This window comes from Oryza brachyantha, chromosome 12, assembly GCF_000231095.2.
Source record: "Oryza brachyantha chromosome 12, ObraRS2, whole genome shotgun sequence".
NCBI classification, from domain to species: Eukaryota; Viridiplantae; Streptophyta; class Magnoliopsida; order Poales; family Poaceae; genus Oryza; species Oryza brachyantha.
In genome coordinates, this window is record NC_023174.2 from 12552607 (window position 1) to 12578271 (window position 25665).

At 41.2% G+C, this 25665-nt stretch overlaps 4 protein-coding genes across 5 annotated transcripts; 2 read left to right on the top strand and 2 right to left on the bottom strand.

Annotated features, from left to right (window-relative positions):
* Nucleotides 1-1139: 1139 nt before the first annotated feature.
* LOC102706704 (F-box protein At3g12350) lies at nt 1140-4168 on the bottom strand. The gene is made up of 2 exons (XM_006663996.3): nt 3256-4168; nt 1140-1850 (listed from the first exon to the last, which is right to left on the bottom strand). The coding sequence occupies exons 1-2, from the start codon at nt 4012-4014 to the stop codon at nt 1407-1409; spliced, it is 1203 nt and encodes a 400-aa protein (XP_006664059.3). The 5' UTR covers nt 4015-4168; the 3' UTR covers nt 1140-1406.
* Nucleotides 4169-10575: 6407 nt separating this feature from the next.
* Nucleotides 10576-14049, top strand: LOC102712044 (heptahelical transmembrane protein 4-like). Of its 2 annotated transcripts, none has more exons than XM_040529620.1 (3): nt 10576-10978; nt 11198-11528; nt 12974-14049. In XM_040529620.1, exons 1-3 carry the CDS (start codon nt 10722-10724, stop codon nt 13634-13636), a joined length of 1251 nt encoding a protein of 416 aa, XP_040385554.1. In that variant the 5' UTR covers nt 10576-10721; the 3' UTR covers nt 13637-14049. The 2 variants fall into 2 exon arrangements, with proteins under 2 accessions (XP_040385554.1, XP_015698312.2); XM_015842826.2 differs by having other exon boundaries at nt 12992-14049.
* Nucleotides 14050-15728: 1679 nt separating this feature from the next.
* On the top strand, nt 15729-19068 carry LOC102712321 (protein CLT2, chloroplastic). The gene is made up of 10 exons (XM_006664523.3): nt 15729-16073; nt 16180-16325; nt 16494-16531; nt 17066-17181; nt 17408-17507; nt 17594-17629; nt 17769-17819; nt 17945-18068; nt 18338-18463; nt 18596-19068. Exons 1-10 carry the CDS (start codon nt 15925-15927, stop codon nt 18751-18753), a joined length of 1044 nt encoding a protein of 347 aa, XP_006664586.1. The 5' UTR covers nt 15729-15924; the 3' UTR covers nt 18754-19068.
* Nucleotides 19069-22226: 3158 nt separating this feature from the next.
* LOC102712599 (putative disease resistance protein RGA4) lies at nt 22227-24163 on the bottom strand. The gene is made up of 2 exons (XM_040529866.1): nt 23350-24163; nt 22227-23272 (listed from the first exon to the last, which is right to left on the bottom strand). Exons 1-2 carry the CDS (start codon nt 24161-24163, stop codon nt 22227-22229), a joined length of 1860 nt encoding a protein of 619 aa, XP_040385800.1.
* Between the last annotated feature and the right edge of the window lie 1502 nt (nt 24164-25665).

Genomic DNA, 25665 nt, shown 5'->3' on the forward strand with positions numbered 1-25665 from the left:
TTCCAGCAATTCAAAAGATGTTATTAGGACCTTTCATGCCTCGCTGTAACAAACAAAAACAGCACAAACATTTTTTAGATAATAGGCAACACCTGGCCTCTGCCCCCTAAGGTGAATGCACACCGCCAAAAAATAGCACTAACATAAATAGAAAAATAAATATTATCATGCCCTTTCTTTATATTGTTGTGGATCATACAGGCCAAACAATAGAAATAGTATATGTACACGGGCTGTTCTTGCTATCTCTGTATTGTTCCTATTGTTGTTTAAAGTCAGATTAGTTCATAACTTCTGCTGGCAATATTATTATACCAATTTCTAGGAGGGAAAAGGCAATCACTACAGGCATTAGCTAGTGGTTCTAAACTTCTAATTTGCTCACCCAATTTATTCTGGAAGCACCCGTAAACAACAGTGTCTTCAGGTTTCCGTTAGTCCACAGTACAAACTTGGGCTACACAAAATTAACTTGTGGTAATAAGATTTCCACCTGGAGAAGAATGAACAAAGGCACATTAGTATTGAAAACATGGCATTTACATTAACAAGTATACATGAAATGGTAGCATACAAAGGTGGAAATTACTGTTACCCCCAGGGAGAAAACAAATTAACTTACAGGGAGAAATACAATGATGCTTTATATTGGATCGTGAGTTACAAATTTAACAATGAAGAAATCTAATGAGAATATGGCAAGCTAGCTCAATGCCACATACCCTAGGAATGCTTGCAGTGAAGCTATAATTAAAAACAATATTTGTAGAGATGCTGCATCTAATAATACTGTATTTCCTCATAGTACAGAAATGCTGAATAAACAATAGATATTACGCTGCTGAAATCAACAGTCTTCAATAAACATCTGAGATTGGTAATACTGTTGCAAGTCTTAGAAGATACAGATATTATTTTGGATATGAAGAAAACATAGCTCAAGTGAGCACACATGAAAATATGTTCACTTAAGTTTAAATTCTTAAACAGAATAGCAAAGGAGAAGAAAACAACTAGCAACGTAGATACTTTCATCAGACAGGTAAGTAACAACATACAAACCTCCTATTCTGGACAAGGATATATAACCACATATAAGGATAGCATTCGTCTTCCAAAGGGCATAACCGCGTAACATCCCACAAGAAGTTACTCTAATTTATTGGGGATTCAATGTTGAAAAAAATGTACAAACAGGTATTCTAGCAACAATTACTTGCCAGAAGGGACCACAATATCGTTAAGGGCATTCCAGCAACAATTACATGCCAGAAATGACCGATATTTAGTCTGCTGTCAGAAAGAATACAACAACCGGAGGCAACATGCCTCACTCATCAATTTTTTTCCTAGCAACACTGTACAAGGGGTTCCTAGCAGCAATTTCAAACCAGGAAGACCCAAATTTAGTGTAAATCATCAAGAATACAACCATCAGAGGAGACATGCTTCAGATCTATAATTGAATTACTCCCATTGAATCCAAACCCAAAGGTTCCATCCTCATATAGCCAAATCCTTCCTTCCACATTCCTCCTATCATCCAAGTGAGCTGAGAGATGAGGATCAACAACATCATAACTGGAATTGATGCACAATATCCGAGAGACAATCCTGTTCTCTGTTCCAGCATGGCCAGGTCCCAAAACTTGAATATGCTCACGGCCAGTATAATGATTTAGCTCCTTTTCAGAGAATGGTTCTTCAAGAAATGTTGTATTTGTAGTCCAAAAGATAGGGGTGTACCCTGAATTTTGTCCTCTTGTATCAGCAACTTGTCGACAAGTGATTCCTCCAATGTCATCATAGGTGACCAGGTAAAATTCAAGAGTCTGACTCCCACTTATACCCTGTATTGTCAAAAAAAGAAGGAATAGAAAGGAAGTTAACGTCAGTTTGTGTGCATGGGGAAATTCAACCTGTAGAAACTAAACCAAGTATTTGAAAAGCAACCAGATGGCATAAATCATACAATCAAATATATTAAGGCTTGACAGTCGGCAGAGTTAACACAAATGAATAACATTCCATAACATAGAAATGCTATAATGCAATGGTTGCTTGTGCAGAAAAGCAATGAAGAAACAAGAAACACTATGTTGTGATGGTTTTCAGGTTTCCTAGTAAGGATCATGCTTTGTAAACCAAAACAAGCATCACTCATGATTATATACAGTTACAGGCACTACTAGTTCCTTGCAGCTTTCATATGGTTTTATATAACTCTGGATGATAACATTATCCAACAATTGGACAAAGTCCAACTTGCCTGCCTAAACAAACCCAGGATGGCAAGACATAAGCTTGTGGGGACTACACATAAAAGAAAAGGCTAAGAACTGGGTGCCTGTAACTAGTTATAATTTGTGACAAGAATTTCATACCAGAATGACTTACGGGTTGCTTGATGGAACTTATCCATATTTCTGAACTGTAATACAGTATTGAATACCAGAAGGACTACTGGTGAGCAAATTTTGAAGTATAAATTAATGACTACTCTAGTACAGTAGTAAGTACCCCTCCAGAAGGACTTTTCTTAACGCAATAAACTCCAACGAATCCCCCTTACATGGTAAGGTAAGCGCATGGTAAGAAAGTCAAAACAGACATTCGGGCAAATGTTTCGTACCGGTGAAATTTCAATCTGAATGGGCAAAATGGCAAACTAAATTCACAGACTATGATGTGAGCATGCAATTTCTTTATAGTTACTGGTAAGTTTAAGTTTCAACCAATGCATGCAATTCCCACTTCACAGAAGCAAACTCCAAAAGATCATCATGCCAATGCATGAGCCCATAAGAAAACCCATCCAATAAGCTGCATAATGGCATTTTCCCCTTAGCACACAACCGCAATCTAGTGATCAACTACTCATAAATCATAATTGGTGCCCAGCAATAGTAACTACAGATCCACACAAATGAGCAATGATCAGGCATGAAAATATAGAAGTTGCACCACAATACCCATGAAAAGTGCAGCAACTTAATTACCTTTTTATCTTTCAAGCTATGCCATTAAAAGAGGACAAGCCATATAAAAATGAGCATGAAACCCAATCAATTTGTGCAATATCATCATTTAGGGGCAATTTTGCCTCGAGCAACCAAAGCTACTCCGCAAGCACTCCATGAGGCCATGCCGATGAGAGTAGTAGTCTATCACGACGATAAACCATTCCAATGAAAACGCTAGCGCTCCGACCATATGCAACAGCAAAGGAGTAAGCTCTGTGTGCAAAGGAAGCACCTTCCACAGCCCTTGGAGAGGCCGTGCCTCCGTCGGCTCGGCATCTGCGATCCTCACGAAGTGCTCGGCCTCCATTACACGGCCTCTTCTCCTCCCCTGCTTACTCCTCCTCTTCCTCCCTGCTCCAGGGCTCCTCCGGTTAGCGAAATGCATGTACATCACCTCCGGTGGCGAGCCTCCCTCAATCGCCTCATCCTCGTCATCCCCAGATGACGCTGAGGCCTCCACCACAATGTGGTTGTTCCCGACGAAATTGACGCAGACCGGGACGTCCCCCATGGCGGCGACCGTCTCACCGGATTCGTCGATGGAGAGGGTTACGAAGGGGGACTTGGCGACGGCGAGGCCGTGCGCGGAGGGCGCGAGGAGGGACGCCGCGAGGGTTCCGCGCGGTGCCCACTCGAAGGCCGCGAGGGACGAGGGGGGCGAGCCGTACCGGGAGCCGGAGGAGGGGAGGCGGCGCCAGAGGCCGAGGAGCCGACGGAGGCGGTGGAGGGAGCGGAGGAGACGCGCGGCCGCGGCGGGGTCGGGGTCGGGGCCGCCGGGGAGGACCGGCCGCGGCGGCGGGAGCCCGAGGCGGAGCGCGAGCGCGAGTGGTAGCGACGGGGACGACGCGGCCGCCGCGAGCCGGCGGCAGGCGCAGGCCGCCGCCGCGGCGTCCGGCGGGGCCAGGAGCGCGAGGATCGCCAGCAGCGCGTCCTCCGGCAGGTCCTCCAGCACCGTCCCCACGGCCGCCACCGCCGGTGGCGAGGTCTCCATCACAGCGATCGATCCAGAACCAGCCACAGAGAAAGAGAGATCCAGCAGCAGCTACAGAGGGGTCGGGATCCGGCGAATGGTCAGCGGCGGCGGTGGCGGTGGTCGTCGGAGAAAGCAACGGAGGCGGTGGGGGGAGAGAGAGAGAGAGAGAGAGAGAGAGGGGAATGTACTAGTCGTATTCGTATCGTAACGCGAGGTGGGGGAATATTCGGGGTGGGGGATTCCCTGGGTGGACGGAGCCGTTCCGTGGGGCGGAGAGCAAGGTCGCCGACATCTGGGGCCCACGTCGCGGCTGGTTAGGTGCGCCCGACGTGCCGGGGGGCAAATTGGGGTACGGGTACGGGAGATGGCGTGCGCGTAGTGGTTTTGTTTGGAAAGGAGGAGGAACGTGGGGCCATGTGATTTTGGTTAACGAACGGTGGATGGCGCTGTGCGTGACGTGGCGCCGGGAGGTGCACCTGACTCGCGGGGCATTTGTCGAGCAGGTTACTTATAAATATATTTTAAAAAAATAATAGTCAGTTATAAATATATTTTAAAGAAATAAGAGAGGAGAAACAAAAAATAGTGAAATATACTTTCGTAGCCAGCTGTAGCACGTTTCAAGACGTAATGTGTGTATAATATTTTATAGCTAACTATTATATGAATTGACAATTAGATTGACTATAGATGAATTAGAGCCAGTAGTGGGCTATACTATTGAAAGTGCTATTATTTTCCAAGACAAAGTCTAGCCTTTTATAAATGAGAAAATTTACTACAGGATATTCCATGTTTCCAGGAGAGACAGCAGAGAGCGTGAAATTCGAGTGTCTTGTAGCAAATTTTTCTTTGTTAAATTGAAAGTTTTAAACACATAACCTTAGGGTGTTATTACTTGTGTTACTGTAATCACTGAACTACATGATCTTTCGATCGTAAACACACTTAGAAAGAGAAAGTTTTAAAGAGAAATGAATGTTGAGTTTTACGTCATCTATCATAATTTCACTATTTATAGAAGTGTTACTACAGTATCTTCAATGAAAGACTAAAAATTAAGTCCCAAAATCATATATTGGAGCACTCCTAGAAAATAGTGGGCCTACAAAATTACAATAGAGACCCAAAAATTGGATCCTAATAGTTAGTTGGTTGGTTGGCCACATAAGCAAGGTGGGACTAGGTCGTCGGGTCATTCTCTTTTTCTCCCCTTCCGCATGATAACGTACGCCGCCACTTTACTGTCATATCATCATATGAATTGATCATATAATCTATTTGATCTTCTTCGGTTCTATAGAAAAACGGAACACCAAGATGATTCTCTAGTCATACATATCATCAATTACAGATAAAAATAGCTCACCTTTACGCATTGTAGGTGTGAGCATGATGAAATAGAGGAAAATATAACTCGGCCGAAAAAATGGCGCGACGCACACTTTCACACACAGTAGGTGTGAAATTTTGTGCGGAATGAGAAATTGGGAACGCATATTGCTTCCTCAAATCTGATCCACTTTTGGGCTAGGATTAGGAGTGGGGATACTTAATAATAAGATTGGGTATCTATTAGATGTGTGTTTTAATGGTAAATCCAAAAGCAGTTTCTTTTTGGTACTTCTTTGGTACATTGTCGAAGATTGCTCTTATAGACGCTGACATATAGACACCACACAGGATTAACATATCAATGGTTACAATGGTATTACCATAATAATAGAAGATGCACAATGTAGATGTTACCTGTAATCCTAAATAACTCATTAATTAAGATATGGTACATACTTGATACTTGGCCACCAGTAAGTTTGTATTAGAGCACTCCCACCTGCTCATCCTCATTTGATCATCCATATTAACATTTGGATGCCTTTATATATTTTGTTAATATTTTGCAACTAGCTTTTCTCATATTATTTTTGCTCTCTACTCTTGAGATTTGATGTTGAGATATGGAGTAGGAGAGATAAACTTCAAATATGGAGCTTCTCTTTACAATATGGAGGATGTTCTATTTGGAGGATGGGATAAAGTATCTGCTGGAATAACTTTTCTCTTCTACATACTATATTTTTAGGATGAAGGATGAGATGAGTATCTGTTGAGAATGCTCTTTGATGTCACATATGGCACATATTATGCTACATCCCTCTTCAAATATGGTCACCAATAAGCTTGTCTCATGTCATGTTAGGTCGATCTTGCTGTTGCCAGGGTGGATGGAATCCACAGAATCATGTGCTTGAATGACAATTACTCCATCTCTCTGAAAAACTTTATTTTTCACTCATCTCACACATACTAATAAAAAAACTAGAATACTCTCCGCTTTATCAAGTCCCAATGCAATTATTTTGCACTTTATCTGTACTTCCAATACAACTTTCCTACTTTCATAAACTTTGATGCAACGGTTACTCAAAATAAACTTATTTTGGAATAAATAAGGTATATCAAGATTGATCTTATTTTAGGATGGACGTAGTAGCTAGTGAAGGTCATTTGCCGTAGGTAGGAACTATTGGTCCTTGTACCATAGGATTCCCAACTCATTTTTTGAAAGTTGATGGTATTTCCCTTTTTCAATTGTCTCTGGATCTCTTTGACCTTCACATCTCTTTGTTGAGGCTTCTTGATTTGATTTGGTAGCTTGGACTCTATTTCCAAGCTGGCTAGGATTCCAAGCGTAGGATCATGAAAGGTGACTAAGGGTGAATAGACGGTTTTGATATTTTTGGCTAAACCGAGTTTTATATATGGAAGAGGAAATCAAAACAATTTGTACAATTCAAAACCTAACTTAATTAATCTCAACTAAGTGCACGAAGAAGCTAGTTTATATTGAGATGTGCAAACCTAGAGTGATAGTTACATAAATAATCTCTAGTATATAAACTTGCTCGAAGTAACTACAATAAAGTAAATGAGGCAAGTAATAAATGATTTTTTACCCAAGGTTAGGAAACCTTTTGGCTTCCTAATCCCCTTTGAGATGGGCCCAACTTCAACGCTCAAACCACCGAGCCTCTGAATCTCCATGACAAGAGATGGGAAAGATAGGAGCCACCCCGGAAGTGGTCTACACAAGCCTCAGCCACTAGGGTTTGTTCTTACTATACTCTGGAGATGACGAACACTAAGCCACTCAAAATCACCACCGGGTCTTCTCTACAATCTCCTTTAGAAAGGGTTCTCTAAACTTCTCCAGTACCAACCTTAGGTGTACTTCGTGCTTTTCTTCTATTGAATTTACCTCTACTCCTTAGGATGTTGTCGATAAACACACTAGCTATTTTGTCTAGGCATTTCATAAATACCTTTTTCATGAGGTTCATGAAGTAGACAGGGGTGTTGGTTAGCCCGAAGGCCATGAGCCCATGATCATAAACTCATACAACCCATACCTAATGGATAAGGTCATCTTGGGCGCATCTTATGAAAGAATCTTCAACTAGTGGCCGGCATCCTCAATGGAAGTCTATTTTAGAGGACATTCATGCTCCCTTAAGTTGATCGAACATGTCATCAATCTCGGAAGGAAGTATTTGTTCTTGATCGTGACCTCGTTTAAGGCATGTAGTCTAGACACATCTATTGGGCGTTGGCTACCATCTTTCTTCTTGATGAAGAGCATTAGGGCTCTGTAACAGGATGAGCTTGGTTGTACGAATCCTTTCTCCTAAAGTTCCTGGATTTGTTTCTTCAACTCCTCTAGTTCATTAGTAGGCACCCTATAAGGCCTCTTGGATATGAGTGCAATACCGAGCATTAGGTTTATGAAGAAGCTATACCATGTTAGCAACTAGAATAGTATAAAATAGTGCTATCTCTTAGATGTGGTAAAAACTCATTATGAAAATTTGGCATTCATCATTTGGTTTTTCCAAAGAAAAGAGAAATAACTTATTTGCAAACGAAAAATAATTTGTGAAGAAAATGTTACATACGTGTTCTTAATGATTTAAAAACAAAATCCAAAAAATAAACTATAATAAAAATCCCCCAAAATTAACTTTAAATTTAAGTTTTAAAATCCAAATCTTGACCTATAAACATAAGCATAAGCGAAAAGATAAGACCCTTATTCTCAAGATGAAATTTAGTAGTTAATGGTGAAAAATAACTGGTTTCATAGTTAAAGGTGAAAATTTGACTTAGGGTAAAGTTTAAGGGCAAGAAAAAAATGAGTTTACCCTTGTTTTAAGGATCAATAAAGGAAACTACTTAGGACTATATTAGCTTAGTCGAAAAGAAGTTCAGTTGATACCATGATTATTGCATCGTACACTTCACAGCTGTATTGTTTGTAAATAAAGAGAATTCTATGCTTCACATGGATCCTCAACAAGTAATCTTGTAGGTACATGCAACCTAAAGTCAAGTATACCATACCTGCAGCCAAAAAAAAAAAGTATACCATACCTGCATTATTATGCTTAGATGGGATGCGTCTAACAGTTCAGCTCGTTTTATTTGTGCACAGACAGTTCAGTTCAGTTGACGAGATGCACAAGACAGTTTTACTTGTCAATCGATTAGTTTTATTTTCAATGTAGGGCCTGATTTAGATGGCAAAAATATTTTGGTGAAGGGGTCACATTAAACGTTAACCGAATGTCGGAAGGATATTTTGGACATGAATAAAAAAACGAATTTCATAGCTCGGCTGGAAACCGCGAAACGAATTTTTTTAGTCTAATTAAGCCATCATTAGCACATGTTGGTTACTATAGCACTAATGGCTAATCATGAACTAATTAGGCTTAAAAGATTCGTCTCAAGTTTTCTCCCGTAATTGTGCAATTAGTTTTTTGTTTCATCTATCTTTAATGCTTCATTTAAATGTCTAAAAATTTGATGTGATATTTTTAGAACTAAACAAAGGCTAAGTATCAACTAGACTCGCACCGTCGTCTTTTCGCTTCTATTTATAACAAAATTTAAATTTTTAACCTTAAATTTAAAGTTAATTTTAGTGTTTTTTCATCGTAGTTTATTTTTACTTTTGTTTTTGTCGTTAACAACACATATAAAAGGTTTTATTTATAAATTATTATTTATATATAAATATGCTAGTAAATGGTAAAATTTTCTAGCCTTATCTAAATTCATCGATCGATGAATATATATATATATATATATATATATATATATATAATATTAGCATTCATACAGAGACAGAAAGTCTTATACGGTGAAACAGACGGAGTATTTGGTAAAAAAGCCAACATTGTCCTCTCGGTTTTAGCACCATAGCAGGAGTAAGATGAGCGTTCATTAATTATCTGACTGTATCAGTAAATAGTGAGCATTTATCAGATGATTTTCAGTGCTGCAGATCTGTAATTCTGATGAAGGCTAGGTCAGTCTCAGCAAGAGTTTTATGGACAATAAATAGGATGTCATGTAGATATTTTTTATGATGTGTCGATGTATTAATGAAGAGAGATGAAATGAGTTTCCTATGGATAAAACTATGTATGCATAGTTACTTAGATAACTTATGTCTTATATGTAACTTAAAAAACAACAATAGATGAAGCTATGTATTGAGAGATGAATGTTTTATCCTAGTTTTAAACATATTTAGATATAATCGTATCCATGAAAAGAATGGCCTAATTTTGCAAAGCAAATGTGCAAATCTGACCAAATTTATGTGTTTTGTACTACCTGTAAAATTTGTACTGCAATATGCAGATATTTTTATAACTTTTTTCTTGTGAACACTCGCCATACACATGTGCAACACTTAGCTAGATCTCATCTGATCTCTGTCCGCTTCGGACAGTCTTGTGCACAGAACAAGCGAACACTACAAGGTACTACATGAAATGCAAAGTGACAAAACCAATCAAGGCACCAAAGACAGATTGTGTCTTTGGCAACTACCAGTGCAAACTTAATTTAAATTGTGTGTCTCTTGTTCATTAGTAACGATACTCCATCAACAAAAACAAGATGGTCTTGCAACAAACAAATAACAGTAAGAAAAAAAATTAGATCAATTTTTTTTTGTCGATTTCTTGGAAGAAACCATTTATGGTCATTGTTCACCACTCCACTGAAATCAAATCCTACAAGAAAATTTCACCCCCTAACTTGCACAACTTATTTACCAATTCCTCTACCAAGAACCCCCAACAATGGACAAATGGGACAGATCTTTCACCACCTTAAACACACACACATACACATGGGACAAGCAATATCAACCACTAGCTAACCCTCCTCTCTCTATCACATCAAGTCATCAACCCACAACTACTATGCCACAAGCCATTGGTATCTTCGCATCTACGTGCAAGTATCAACCGTCTGAAGATGGAATATTATTAGTATATAGCCTCTTTGATCCCTTTTTTGCCTGCACCTGCAGCTCTTCTTTCTGGCTCCTTAGTGCAACATGCCACCAAGCACAAGGGAGATGCATTTTCAGAGAAAGAGATGTGTGTATATATAGAGATACAGAGGTGTCTTACCCCTCTCTCTCTATCTCTCTCTCTCCTTAGCTTTGCAGAGCTAAGTAGCTAACCACCATTGTTGCCAGAATTATTGGTTGATTTCTTTCTGTTGTGTATTTCCTTGTCTTGTGGAGCATCACATTGTGGCTGCTGCTGCTTGCATTGTTGTGTGCAAGAAAGGCCTTGTTAAATTTGGCTGTCTGAGCAACCTCAAACCAGCCTTGGATACACCGTCGTGTCCAAGAGCTGAGGAGCATGGAGGAACCAATGGCTTCTCCTACTACCTCCTCCTCCCGTGGCACATGCAAATGTGGTGGTGCCGACGATGTCAAGGAGAAGAAGACGGCGACGACGACGAAGAAGAAGAAGTGTGAGCTTGTTGGGTACGAGGAGTTGCCTGAATGGCTCAAGGACAACGAGTTCATCCATGGCTACTACCGCTGCGAGTGGCCAATGAAGGAGACCATCCTCAGCATCTTCTCCATCCACAACGAGACTCTCAACGTTTGGACGTAAGTTTCTCCGGATGCAATTCTTTCTCAGGAAACCGTCCAGTTTTATCTTCTTAATTTTCGGAGCATAAAACATAGAGCTTTTACAGTTCTTGAGAGGTATCAAGAGTTAGAGATACCGTCCAAATTCTATAATTGAAACTACTACTGTAAAAAAAACACTGTTCATTTTCATCAATTCTGTTGGCACAATTGCTGAACCTGATATTTACTCTGCAGGCATTTGTTAGGGTTCCTGCTGTTCCTCTGCCTGACAATCTTCACAGCAATGGTGATCCCAAATGGTGGCAGCAGCAGCCGCACCAGCAGCAGAAGCAGGAGCAATGCAACAGCCATGGACTACTACCACTACTGGGGAGATCTGATGGTGATGGCCAACATGACAGGGTTGCTGAGGGATCATGAGGCACTTGCAGCCTGTCTCCTGCTGCATCCAGCACATTTGTCTCAACATGAGCAGATCTCAACAAGCTGTCCAACCAACACATCCTCCTCTTTCTCACTCTCACACCATCATCATCATCAGCAGCAGCAGCAACATGCCATGCAGGTACTACTATACTTCTTAATCTGTTTGTTTATTGATTTTCTCTAGCTGTTTTGTAATTACTTGTTGTTTTTCTGGGTTTGTATTTAGTTTTAGTTAAGTACTGGTAGTATAATAGTAGTTGCCAGTGTCATGTGGTTCTTGTGATCAGCTTCTTGATGGCCTTTCAGAGTACTCACCATCTCAGGTTGGTGGTTAAACGTCCTAATTAATTTTCAGTTAGTTGGCAACTTTAAATGATGGTGTGATGGTGTACTGTATGTAGTGCATTTGTGATGTAAGTCCTTGGGCGTTTTCAGGGAAAAATCCAAATGACATATTTGCAAATAAAAAATAATTCATCAATAAAGTTTTATATAAGTATTCTTAGCGATTTAAAAGGCAATGTTAAAAAATAATCTTCAGTGCAAAACCGCAAAATCAACTCCAAATTTAAAGATAAAAATTTAAATTTTGACTTATAAGTATAAACGGAAATGATGGGGTGCTTGTGTTTCAAAAGCTAGCTACAGTCTTTTGTACATGATTTGTTCACTTTACCTTTTCCTTTCAGCAGTACAAGTACTTAAGCTTGATAAGCTTTTTGTTTCCATATCTTTTCACGTTGTGCTAACTGCTAAGTGCTAACCATAATTGTCTCACAAAGGTAGAGTGTGGCAATAATTATGGTTCTTCCCGATAGATTGATTAGTGCCAATGTTGATGTTTAGCTGGCTTAACCATTTGGGTTTCATCCATCTTGTAACTTTATCTTTCAGAGTTTAGAGAACTTACTGCCGAATGATTCAACATTTTTAGTCATTAGTCACTGTTTGGTATTTTCACACTATGATTTTAACAAGAATCAATACACTACTGTATTCCTAACAGACCTTAGTTTTTGTGAGGAGATTCAGTTTTATAAACCAATATCAAATATGGATATCCTTATATGGTTCGGTTTATAATTAAATCTGTAACTGAATTTTTAATACTCACTCCAATCTTAAATAATTGTCATTGATGACCAATGCAATTTTTAAACTATGGCCATCAATATGGTTTCATGACGGATGCAACGCACTTTGTTAATAAGTCATACTAGTTTTTACCATTATTTTTTGAAACATTATGACTGAACAAAGTTTGATCTACTTAGACTTGTACATCCCCGTCTCTTTGTTTCCGATTATGGTTATAACCAAAATTTAAATTTTAAGTTGATTTTAGGGTTTTTTAATTGTAGTTTATTTTCCAGCATTGGTTTTTAAATCGCTAAGAAAACATATATAAAAATTTTATTCACAAATTATTTTTCATTTATAAATGTCATTTCTTTTAAAAAAAGATAAACGATCACCCATAAGTAACTGGACATTTTAGGCTTACTTTAAATAATTGCCGTATTATGAACTAAACTTCAGTTACTGCATTTTGTCGGTGCACTATACTAATCAAATCTGATAAAGAACACCGTCGCGTTGCAGGACGCCGGCGAGGTCGCCGCCGCCGCCGCCGTCTCCGAGCCGATCACGCGGTGGCCGGTGTTCGCCTACCTGGGCGGCGCGATGGCGTGCCTGCTGGCGAGCACGGCGTGCCACCTCCTCCTGTGCCACTCGGAGCGCGCCAACTACGTGACGCTCCGCCTCGACTACGCCGGCATCGCGGCGCTCATCGTCGCCTCCTTCCTCCCCATCGTCCACTACTCCTTCCTCTGCGACGCCTGGCTCCGCCGCCTCTACACGGGCTCCATCGCCGCCTTCGGCGCCGCCGCCGTGTCGGCGTCGCTGGTGCCGGCGTTCCAGTCGCCCGAGCTCCGCCCGCTCCGCGCCGCGCTCTTCTCCGGGATGGCCGCGTCGGGGGTCGTCCCCGTCGCGCACAAGCTGGCGCTCTACGGCGGCGCGGTGCGCGAGGCCGCCTCGTCGGCGCGCTGCGAGGCCGCCATGGGCGCGCTCTACGGGCTCGGCGTCGCCGTCTACGCCGCCCGGGTGCCCGAGCGGTGGTTCCCCGGGCGGTTCGACCTCGTCGGCCACAGCCACCAGCTGTTCCACCTCCTCGTCGTCGCCGGCGCCTACGCGCACTACCTCGCCGCGCTCGAGTACCTCAAGTGGCGGGACGCCGTCCAATGCTAGGTCGAGCCGGCGACGTCATCGCCATGGACAGCGGGTCGTGCAGCTGCGGAGTTGATTCGTCAAAAAAAAAAAAATACTAGTGAGCAGTGAGATGAATGGCTGACAGGTGGGTCCCAAGTGAGATGAATGGCTGACAGGTGGGTCCCACATACGCAGCTTGATGGGAATTAAGGATGAGATATGATGGGATTAGTAGTGTGCATGGTAGTGGATTAAAGAGGTGATTTGATTATTATGTATAAACAATGGATTAATTGGGAGAGGGATATAATTTGTACCTAAGCAAATAAAACTTGGGTAATTACCCTGGTAAAATCGATTAGACTTTGTATATGTTTGCCGTGTGTGAACTTTGTTTTTTTTTTTCCCTTCTGGTCTACGAGAAACAGCTGGTTTACCACCATCAAAATGATAACTGCACGATAACCTCATAAAATTTGAATAATTAAAAAAGTCTAATTTTTTAGTTTGTCTGGTTTTTCATAGTTAGTCGCAGATTTTCAGCGTGCTAAGGTAACTCAGCCCTGATGGTAGTGTAAATCCTAGCTACAAGTAGTACATAAACAAGGCGCAAAAACAAGATGATTTTTCACGGCACGGCACGAAAACACAAAATTTTATCTGGATAAATTTAATTTATTGCTTGATGCAAAATATGGATAGAGCAAAGTAATTCAATCGTCTAATGATTCTTTTTTTTTAAACGAATCTCCTCACATTTTCTTGGCAATCATGCTAAGAATAAGGTTCATAAATTTATACACCACAGTCTCGTTCGCCTCTGCTTCTACCTATAAACTAAAATTTAAATTAAAAACCTTAAATTTTGAGTTGATTTTAGAATTTTTTTAACAAAATTTAGTTTCTAGCCTTGGCTGTTAGATCGCTAAGAATATATATCTATATAAGTTTTATTAACAAATTATTTTTTATTTATAAATTTGTTGTTTACCTTTTTATTAAAAAGCCAAGCAATTACCCCATAGTCACCCCTTTTCCTTTTTAAGTCAAAGATTGTTCTTTTGAAATGACATAATCCTAATTTTTATATTTATATCCCTTATATTAAATCTATGATACTATGCTTAACGAATAAAACCGTCTTTATAACAATTGTAGGGTACAATTGAATAGAAAAAATATGTCAATTTTAAAATACTGATAAACAATTTTTTTAAATAAACAATTTAGAAGCTCAAAAGCTTTCCTACAGTGATTTATACTTGTATATAATCTATCTATACTCATATAAAACTAGTGAAGAGGATGGTGATGAATCTAGTAACTACCCAACCACTGTCTTCTTTCTATTTTTTAAAGAAAAAGTAAATAAGAACTATATGCCAAACTATTTTTATTAGTTCTAATATGCTAATAATATTTTTAATAGAATATCATTGCAACGACAATTGCAATATGGTAGTATTTGTAAAAAGGGGCATGCCAACCTTATCAACCAAGTTATTGAACCCTTCTTTTGCAAAAGGTTTGTTTCCCAAGGAAAGAATGTTCCTTCACCACTCGTTTTCACACAGCCCTAACACACTGCTTGCTCCGTCACAAGATATAATACGTTTTAGAATTGGACATGTAAACATTTAAAAAATTAGGTAAAATTAAACGGAAGCATATTGTGACTGTGACTGGTTAAGCAGCAAGTGAAAAAAAAACTGAATTCGAAAAGTTAATTAAAAGATGGTTATATTTTAGGATCGATCGAGTAAATTATCACATTTTTAATCTTTCTTTCAAACGTGTAAGCCTTTAAATGTACGTATTCGAGATAAAATTACACTAAAATAACCGAAGAAACAACTAAAATTTGCTCCTAATTCAAGCTTCCGTTTGAGCCCCTGGTATTATCTGAAATCAGGCTGCCACTTCGCTGGCAGATACGGGTCAAAGTCCGGAGGCCAAAATACTTAATACAAACACGCACACCAACACCTCCACTAATTCAAGGTCAAAGGGTATAAATTCAAATACAAAAAACACAAAGGACTAAATCGAACATTTCTCTTCCTCTCATTGGACTCATCTGATTTAATAACCCCAAAGCCCAGGGACCAAACTGAAAATATACCAAAAAACCAAGGGAGGGAGGCCCCCCCCGCACTCCCACGGCAATAAGAAGCAACCCACGCGCCGCCCGCCGCCGGCACCGCCGTCCGCCGCCGCCGCCGTGTCCGGGCCGTGGCATCAAGTGTGCATGGGCGTGCTTTCGAGGCTCTGCGTTGGGCTGACTAGGTAGCCCTGGCACTAGCGTTCACCCGGTTCACCTTGGCGCGATGAGCTCCTGCTCCTCCTCCTCGCCGGCGATCGCCGCCGCGTCGGCGGCCGTGGTGGCGCTCGCCGTAGCCAACCGCGTGCTGTACAAGCTCGCGCTCGTGCCCCTCAAGCAGTACCCGTTCTTCCTCGCCCAGCTCACCACCTTCGGGTAAGGGTCGGTCGGTCCTCACGATGTGTTCGATGGAATTCGCAGCCGGTGTTTCTTTTTTTCTTTTGTTTGCTCTAATTTGTGCCGTGTGGTTTCGACATGGCAGGTACGTCGCAGTGTACTTCTCGGTACTCTACGCGCGGTACCGCGCGGGCGTGGTGACCCGGGACATGATGGCGCTGCCGAAGCGCCGGTTCGCCGCCATTGGCTTGCTGGAGGCCCTCGGGCTTGCTGCCGGCATGTCTGCAGGAGGTAATGTTCTTTCCAATCTAAAAAAAACAGTGGTCACTCTCTTGGTATGTGAAACGCTAGAGATTACAGTTCAAGCACAGTTTTTGTACACCATGACAGCTTTGGTGTGTTTGCAAGTTCTTGTTTGTTTTGCGTTAATTAATTGGTTGATTTTTCTGAAACTTGCAGCTATGCTTCCTGGGCCTGCTATTCCTATACTCTCCCAGGTACTTCCTTTTGCTAATTTTACTTATAACCAGTCCTTCATCTCTTTTCACTTACGTAAGTTGGTTCTTTTGTGTCAAGTTACACTATTATGTTTATTTAATTTTTAATTCATGTTTTAGTGCTTATAGATTCTGCAACAATATATCCTCGAACCACCCTAAGGTTAGAGTGATTGGTGATCCTGCAATTTCTTTGTGTGCAAGTCCGCCTCTGGGTATGTCCAGAACGGGCTACTCGACAGCTTTCTGTGGATTGATCTGTGATCTCCTGTAAATTCCTAGTTTCAGTCTCAATGGAATTTGGCCTGCTTTGGCTGGCCCGGCAAAAAAAAAATAAAATCCTGCAACGTCCTAACAATATAAATTACACCTATTTACAGTAACAATTTTATTTGATTATTGATTTAGAAACCTAATAATGGCAATATCACCTATATAGAAGAACAATAATACTTGATTATCACTTATCAGTGTCAAACGCTGCACCTTGATCCATTGCTGGGGGAGTAACATTCTTCTGGATATGTGTTACAGTCATTCCTGGTGTGGCAGCTTATCTTCTCTGCCCTGCTTTTGGGGAGAACCTACTCAATGAGACAAATTATTGGTTGTTTCCTTGTTGCTTCTGGTGTGATTCTTGCTGTTGCAAGGTATGCCATTTGAACAATTTATGATACTTCTCTGGTATAATTGTCACACAACATATATGTTTGGTGAAAAGTCGCTACACATGCACTTGTGTCTTTCACTACGGTCACCACACAATAGCACTTATTTGCTAAAAACTGTTGTGAGTCTAATTCCAATATCAAGTAGTTACCTCATATTTCTAAATTATTCAGACTGGTTGGTCATCTCAAAACTGTATTTTTGCAGTGGAGCGAATGAGGGTCAATTTCTGTCTGAAGTCAAGTTTATTTGGCTAGCACTGATGGTTGCTTCATCAGCATTTCAAGCGGGTGCATCAATTCTGAAGGTTTATCTGCTTATGATCTTACATTATCTTGTAGTGCTCATTATTTTTATTCTTTCACTTTTCTGAAATACAACGTTCTGTTGCAGGAATCTGTTTTTATCGATGGTGCAAAGCGTCTTAAGGTTTGTCTCACTCGGGCTCTCCTATTTATGTTTATGTGTGCCTGATTGTAATTTCACCATTAGTCAACTCAGAAATAGGTTTCTAACCTCCTGTTCAAATGTTAATCTCACCTTATAACCAGAATATCTGTCTTTGCAGGGGAGGCGGCCTGATATCTTTGTGGTCAATTCGTTTGGATCAGGATTTCAGGTGATTTTTTGAAGTTAACACAAATTTTCTGTCTCCTTTGCAGTTTCATTATTTTTCTCCTCTGCACGACCATAGGCAACTTGAATTTACACCCTACATTTGTATTTGATATATTGTATCTGCAGGCTCTTTTTGTCTTTCTCCTTCTGCCACTTCTTTCTAATTTGAGGGGAATAAAGTTTGCTGAGCTTCCCGCTTATTTAAATGGTGGTGCTGAGTGCTTCCTAAATGTTGATGATAGCCTGATTGGTAATGCTTCTTGCCTGGAATTTCCATATTTGCATGACCTTAAAAAACCTTAAGCAAGCTGAATTGCTATTAGTACGACATGTGACTTTATAACTGTGGGCTTCTATGGTTCTTCCACTCTCTTTGGCGCTGTCGTGTGTTAACTAATTGAGTTGTGAAATGCCTATGAAATTGACATTTTACTCTTGATTGGTGGTATAGGAGCTTTAGAGTCTACCCATTCTTCATAATGCAAACATATATTGCTCATTTGCTAGAGCTTTTTGCAGATTGTGGAGGAGCTCCATTTCTACCATTGTTGTTTATATTGGTGAATATGGCTTTCAATATCGCATTGCTCAATTTGGTGAAGATGTCATCTGCGCTGGTTGCTTCACTTACTGCTACTTCAGCAGGTGTTCTTTTCCCCCATCTTTTGCTCCCCCTCTTGCTTTTCCATCTAAACGCCTGGTCTTATTCGTGTCCAAGCCAAAGGATTCTATCTCCTTGACTGATGCTGATGCTGATGCTGTTTGTTTCTGTTGCAGTGCCAATATCAATCTACATCCTTTCACTTCCGTTGCCCTACATCCCTCATGGCTCAGAGTTAAGCTCATCTTTCATCCTTGGTGCCGTGGTTTTGCTGATGGGGCTGATTATATATAACCTTCCCCAGTCGTCGAAGAAACAATCCAAGACTGAGTGAAGCTAAAGTGACCGAATCAACCAAACACTGCTGATTATCTGACACGCTACAGGATTTTTACTGATTTATTTGAGTTGCAAATAGTGAGATAGGCTTCCAAACCGAAGGAATGAAGGGCATAACGTAACACACGTTGAAAATGTAAATACGTTGATTTATTTGAAGTCGATATACAAGCAGCACATGTATGTACTATGTAGCATGGCCATCATGCCGTATACATTTATGTTCTGAAACGCCCAAGAAAAAGGGGAAAGAAAAGAAGGTTATGATGAACATAGTACAAACCTCGATAATACTACGTTGTCCAGTGCAACTACCACAGTTAGCTCCATTCATATAACACCACTCAAATGCAGAGCAGTAGTTGAGTCCAGTACATAACAACCAGAAACTGATCACAAAACTTATGTTATGAATTAACAGAATTCTGTTGATTAAAACTACTATCAGCCCTAGCACAAAATACATATATCTTCGTGAACGGGCCTGTAGCCTAGTGGTTACATAAGATCTTAGTAGCACCTGAAATTCTAGATTCCGACTTCTCGTTGCTACGAATTTTCTAGGATTCTAACGGCTTTATGCTTTCATTGGGAGACGAGGGTTGTGAGCGTGCGTTGTACTGTGTTCTCATAAAAAAAATACATATATCTTCTGCGAGTATGCTTTCCAGCATCAAACCACATATCGTAGTTTTAGGGCCTATTGAGCTCGGAGGAATTAAACAGTTTTCTTTGAAAAAGCAATAAATTTCTTTTGTTCCGAAGGAGCTGTGCACCCAGTATTTCCCTTCATGTCTTCGTACCGAACCCACTGGTGTAGTCATCAGTCAAATCACACTGCAATACTACATATAGCCCGGGTGGCTCTGGAGTCTGGATCCTCAATGGAATCTGGGTCTGCATGCCGATCTAGCTGTGATCAATTCGAATTTGATGCACCGATAATCACAATTCACACACTGCCTTCCGCTAAAACAAAACAAAAATAATCTCGCATGGCCATAAGAAAGCATGCCTTGTGGTCGTCTTTTGCATACTAGATGTATGCCGGTTAGGAAATTCCAGACAAGCTAAAGATGCAAAAAATAAAAGATAAAAATCATAGTTTATGATCAATTCGGTCTGTGCAAAAGAGGACATATCAGTCTTGATTTGCAGTTTTGCACTGCTTTTTTTTAATGAAATATATGATCAATTCGGTCTGTGCAAAATAGGACATCTCAGTCTTGGTCTGCAGTTTTGCACTAGTTTATTGATGAGATATTTAGCTTCTACATTGCAATAATTGAGTAAGAATTATCTGATTTGCCAGGACACCAGAAGAGCTTGCCAAATTCAAGACTTGAATATTTGATATGGCAGCATTACCTATGGCTACGAAGTTCATATCATTCAGGGCTCCCAGGACGTAGAGTGCAGAGTCTGTATCATTGCATTGACCGCATTCTGGAAATTGCATTTTACCAGTAGCAAGAATTGAATTGTATTCATGTGATGCTGACAAGATTGCAATGTTTGCAGACAAATGCTCAGCCATTCTTGGTCTTAGACATATGTTTCGACATGCTATATTGGTATTTACTCTATGACAACAAATGGTTGGCAAGGATTGCTGGAGCTGTCATCGAAATATTGAATCCGATCATCATTATAGCCCGTGCCTGCAAGAGCAATTCTACGTTAAGGATATGCAACACGTGTAAACTGCTAGAGGTGACATAAGTGACCAAAATGCTTCACAATTTAAGAGCACGTATAAACTGCTAGAGCCAAGAGGTGACATAGAGCTGAATGTTCTCCATTCTAGACGAGTCCACGTGGGGGAAGATTTTTTCTATTTTATTTAGCATGGCAATATGGCAAGAATAAACGTCTCTGAAGAAGCAACTGAAGATGTAATTGAGGAAAAACTTTACATGATATTATAATCATTTTACTGTAATAAGTCAGGGCAAACTTTTTCGTATAAAAAGGTCGGGAAACAGAGCCTTGTATAAACATTCTGAAGGGCTACAGCACCATGATGAACAGAAGAGGTAGGAACAGTATGCTAATTGTGATTTCGATAGAGGATGAAATTAGTCAAATAAACCTTACTTCTCAAAGTGTGTGAGGAAGGTACACATTGTATGGTTAGCAGTGAGTAAAGAAAAAATATATATATGAAAAACATAATGTTCGTTGCCACATGACAAGAAGAAAATTGAGAACAGAAGAGGAACAAGAAAAGCGTGACCATGATAAAGGATGAAATAAATCAAATAAAACTTATTTACTCCAGATGTGTGACCAGAGCACTAAGGGGTGCAAATTATGATGCTTAGTGGTGAGTAAATAACAATTATATATATGATGATAGCAAAAAACAATAATGTTGGTTGTCACAAGACAATTAAAATTGAGGACAGAAGGCAAGTGCACCTTCAGAGTAGGCCTTCATATCTACATCAGCAATATTTTCAATTTTGCCCGAGTCTGAACCAACATCCCTTACATAGAGCTTCAGAAACCTTGGGTCACAGCCCCATATTGTCAGCTTACTAAGTGCAGCAGGTAGCTGCGGGAGCATCTGAATCCGGGGGGCTCTTTCGATATGCAAGCTCTGCAGTGATTCCAGCTTTTCCATCTGAGAAGGTAAGGTGCATAGATTCTCAGCAACTCCTATCTCGATCGAACAGAGTGAAGAAGCATTCTGGAGCAGCCACTCGTCAGGCAGGGAGTCCATTGCATAGTCATCAACAATGTGCAGGTTCACGGTGTATGTGAGGCTTTTCAGTGGCTCTACCAGCAACAGTGCTTGGCGGTCAATTCTGAGATTCTGTAGCTTGAAGGAGCAGCCGGAGGATGACCAATGGATTTTGTCACAGCACAGGATTGACAGAGCTCTCAGGGAGGGAGCAGATCCAAGCCCACCCAAGGATAACAAGCTTTTACATCTGGCTATTGACATGTCATTGAGATTTTTCAGACTACTGAACACTTCGTCTGATGGAAGTTCCTCTGTACTGCAGCCGAACAATGACAGCCTTCTGATATATGTGAGGTTTTGCAGTGACATGAGAACTGAAGCCTCAATATGACCACATTGATTGATATCCAGGTTCATAACTGACATAGTAAACAGATGGTCTTCAGTCTTGACATTCCTCAGCATGGGGCATGCAACTATTTCTAGGGAATTCAAGTGATGTAATTCTGTGAAACCCTTCGCTGGTAGATGGCATAGTTTTTCACAATGTCTCACAAGTAATATCTTAAGGCACTGAAGATATTGCTGCTGCTCTAGCAGACCTTCATCCAGAGAAGTCAAATGCGCACAGCTTTCGATGTGCAAAACAGAAAGACGTGAATCTACTGATGATGTTTTCCATGTACTAGCATACACCTCTTGTATTCTAGGGAGAACGGCAAGTCCAACATGCTTTATTATTAATTTCTCAAGGGAACAAGGTAAAGCAGGGAGCTTCTTCAGTTTAGGACACCACCTGATATCAGTGTATTGAGAAATGGGGGTAGAAATGCATTATCTGATTCTTTGCTCCCATGTTGCTCCTCAAGCACAGTTCCTAATTGGAAGAGGTGCTCCAGCTTCAGATACTTCAATGAACTTAGCTCCTTAAATGAGGGCAGGGTCCTCCATTTCATGCAGTATTCAAGCTCAAGTGAGACCAAATGGATGGGCAATGAGTCCTCAATCCAAATTGGAAGTTGGACTCCATTGTATCCATAAATATGCAACCGCTGAATTCCTTTGTTTGGTTCCAGGCAATCTATGACTTGATGATCCAGATTGTCTGGATCATTTGAGTGCTTGTTCCATGATAGTGACAAAAATCTCATGTGTGGTTTGTCCTTTAATTTGACTTCCATTGCTTCTTCACGATCCCTGACATTTTGGAGATTTCTTAAGCTGAGTCGCCGAAGGTTTGTCAATATACTCAACTTGTAATCATCATTTTTCACTACCTCAAATCCATGTAACTCCTGAAGTGTGGTTGATATCCCGATTTGAAGGATCTTGGATAGCATGTTGTCAGGAACATGAAGACAACGCAAGGAACACAAGTTCTTTATGCCACTTAAGTCTGCATCTTTACCTGTGAAGTAATTGAGCTTGAACACTTGCAGACGATAGAGTTTAAACACTCTTTGAATATGGGACTTGTCACAAGAATACAGGAAGAGATAACGGAGCTGAGTTAGATCAGAGATTCTATCAAGTGCATGAGAAAGGGATGGCACATCCAAGTACAACATACGCAGGCGCTTTGAACTATGAAGAATTTTTCCAAGCACACGTTCAGATTCTTCGTCAAGACAAGATTCACCCTGTATAATAAGAGTACGTAGATGTCCCAAATCTGGTATTGCTGTTAAATTTCCACAGTATGCAATGGACAAGTGTAATGTTGTTGGCTTGACATGTTGGAAATGATCGTTATCCACTCTTGCACATTCTTTTTGTGAGACAAACTGTGCACAATCATGCATCAAACTATGCAGGAGATAATATTCTTTCAGATTTCCATCGGAAGAATCCGTTTCAAGAACACGGGAAAAGTGAAGTACTGTTCCCCAACATCCTCCTCACTGAACAAGTTGGCATCCTTTTTATTCTGCAGGCCAGTACCATCTTGCTCTGATGAGCTGAAAGATACCATCCCAGAAGCAATCCACATGTTTGCCAATTCCACCTTGTTAAACCTGTATCCCTTTGGGAATATACTACAGTATCTGAAGCAATTTTGCAGTTCTGAAGGTAGATGATCATGGCTCAACCTTAAACTTGCAAAAATGTCCTCAAGTCCCAGTTTCTGCCAGCCTTCCTTTAGGACAGCATTCCAATGATGGGTCTCCAAATGTGATCCCAACCATGAAGCAACCTTTTCTGTTAGGAGCGGGCATCCTCCAGCACGGTCGGCAATCTGTTCAACAATCAACCGGAGATGAGCATAATCTTCAGAATACACTTGAGAAGGCAACCGGCTTCTGAAGAGCAAGAGACTGTCATTTTCTCCCAATTCACCCAGCTCGAGACATTCAGCTGGAGATCCTATGGCTGCCTCTACCATATCAACCACTGACCGCATCCGTGTCGTCAGCAGGATCCTGCTCCCCCTGCTGCAGTTCCTGAGAGTAGCCATCAGCGCTCTCCACTTCTCCACGCTGCTGTCTTCCCAGGTACCATCCAGAACAAGCAGAATCCTCTTGCCCACGAGAGCATGCTGCAGCAGCTTCGAATTATAGTATTGAGGTGAGAAACTCGTGACGGCTTCCAGCATCGCCTTCTCGATTGCGTCCACGGCGAAGTCAGGAGGCACCTGCACCCACACAACGAAGTCGAAGGCGGTCGACACAATTCTGGGATCTTGGCAAACTAGCCTGGCAAGCGTGGTTTTCCCCATGCCGGCCACACCCAGAACCGCAACGAGCCGGACATGACTGTTGCTGTTATTTCAGCTGTGGCCCCACTGCATCCAAGTCGTTATCCAACGGCTAGGAGGTTTGTTATGCATGCTCGAAGATGCTGCAAAGTTGAGGGAGATGGCGGCAACTTCGGGCGCAAGTATCTGCATTCTGCATCTGCATGGATCCGGGAGAAACCGAGTCGTGGGATGGCACGATTTTAGGCCTAGGATTCCTTTTCTGTTTACTAGAGTTTAAGTAGCAGGTAGCTCGTTAATTCTCTTGTAAGTTTATGCATTCAGTTGAATATAAACCCTAGAAAATTGTTCCGCAATCGCTCTCGAGTTCGCCCATTCTCTGAAACTTCTTGCTGTTGTTTTTCTTGCGTCCAGTTCTTCAGTTTCGTCAGAAGCTTGTGCTTGTCATTTTGCCGTGCCGGACAGCTGCAGTCCGTGCGCAAGGTGTTCGATTGGTGTTTTCGCTAACAATGACCGGCGTCGACGATCTCGGAGCTCTCAGATGACGGTCGCTTGATCAGCCACTGCACTATCTGCTCCTTCTCCCGCTCTCTGCCAATCACATCCTGATCACGATCAGGAGCTGTCCGGCTGGGGCGGCGAGCGACATCATCGAGCACAGCTTGGCCGACCACTGGAAAATAACCTCGCAGCTGCAGTAGACCGCTCTCTAGCATCTGGACACCCAATCTTGCACATCGGCTACCTGGATTCCCAGATCGGTTGGCAGTCTTCGCCTTAAGGATCTTGAAGGAGAAGGTTGGATTGCGATTTCGACCGCGTTTCTCTGGTACGATCTCCTCGATCAGATCCTCGAACTGCTCGACCCCAGCCCTCAACCTCAAGATTTCCTCGTAACCACAGCCGCACGGCGTTGGCCTTGGCCAGTTGGTCAGATCAGTACGAAGGCCATCGCAAATTTCTCGCGCATTTCTGAAAAACACCCTCGTATGCGGCCACTTCAGCTTGGAATCGATCTCATACAAGTAGGACATGGCTCTATCAAGCAAAGATATGGCAAGCGTCTCCACGGATTCCCGAGAATACAGACCCAGTTCTTCTTCGATTGCGCCCAGTTCCACTTCCACCCCTACCGCCTTCCTCGCCATGTTTTTTTTCTCAGCACAGGTAGAGAGACTAGAGGCTAGACAGAAGAGGAGTGAATATCTTGTGGTGTTTGTACTGCATGCGGGGTAGATCAGTGGATGAAGAGAACAGGGGCGAATGTTGAACGAAATATAAGGGATTCCAAATACTTCGTCCGTTTTACCACGTAAATATAAATCTTAATAAATCTAAACATATATATAAATTATATACATACATTAATTGATAAATTTAGACAATGTTAGAAAATCTTACAATATGAAACGAAGGTAGTACTTGTTGTTAGTGTTTTAAACTAGCCTAACTGTTACGAATGTCTAAATTTAAATTGAGAGAATATATATATAACTAAATAGACAAACTTTGGCTAAATTTCT

Excerpts from the sequence above, each read along its gene's own strand:
- LOC102712321 (XM_006664523.3), top strand. The coding sequence starts at position 15,925 with ATGAGCTCCTGCTCCTCCTCCTCGCCGGCGATCGCCGCCGCGTCGGCG. Across the intron at positions 16,326-16,493 it reads TGCCGGCATGTCTGCAGGAG|CTATGCTTCCTGGGCCTGCT; the intron begins GTAATGTTCTTT and ends TGAAACTTGCAG. Across the intron at positions 17,182-17,407 it reads GTGATTCTTGCTGTTGCAAG|TGGAGCGAATGAGGGTCAAT; the intron begins GTATGCCATTTG and ends GTATTTTTGCAG.
- LOC102706704 (XM_006663996.3), bottom strand. The coding sequence starts at position 4,014 with ATGGAGACCTCGCCACCGGCGGTGGCGGCCGTGGGGACGGTGCTGGAG. Across the intron at positions 1,851-3,255 it reads CTCTCCAAGGGCTGTGGAAG|GGTATAAGTGGGAGTCAGAC; the intron begins GTGCTTCCTTTG and ends TTGACAATACAG.
- LOC102712044 (XM_040529620.1), top strand. The coding sequence starts at position 10,722 with ATGGAGGAACCAATGGCTTCTCCTACTACCTCCTCCTCCCGTGGCACA. Across the intron at positions 10,979-11,197 it reads GAGACTCTCAACGTTTGGAC|GCATTTGTTAGGGTTCCTGC; the intron begins GTAAGTTTCTCC and ends TTTACTCTGCAG. Across the intron at positions 11,529-12,973 it reads AGCAGCAACATGCCATGCAG|AACACCGTCGCGTTGCAGGA; the intron begins GTACTACTATAC and ends AATCTGATAAAG.
- LOC102712599 (XM_040529866.1), bottom strand. The coding sequence starts at position 24,163 with ATGGGGAAAACCACGCTTGCCAGGCTAGTTTGCCAAGATCCCAGAATT. Across the intron at positions 23,273-23,349 it reads AAAGGATGCCAACTTGTTCA|AATATTATCTCCTGCATAGT; the intron begins GTGAGGAGGATG and ends GAAATCTGAAAG.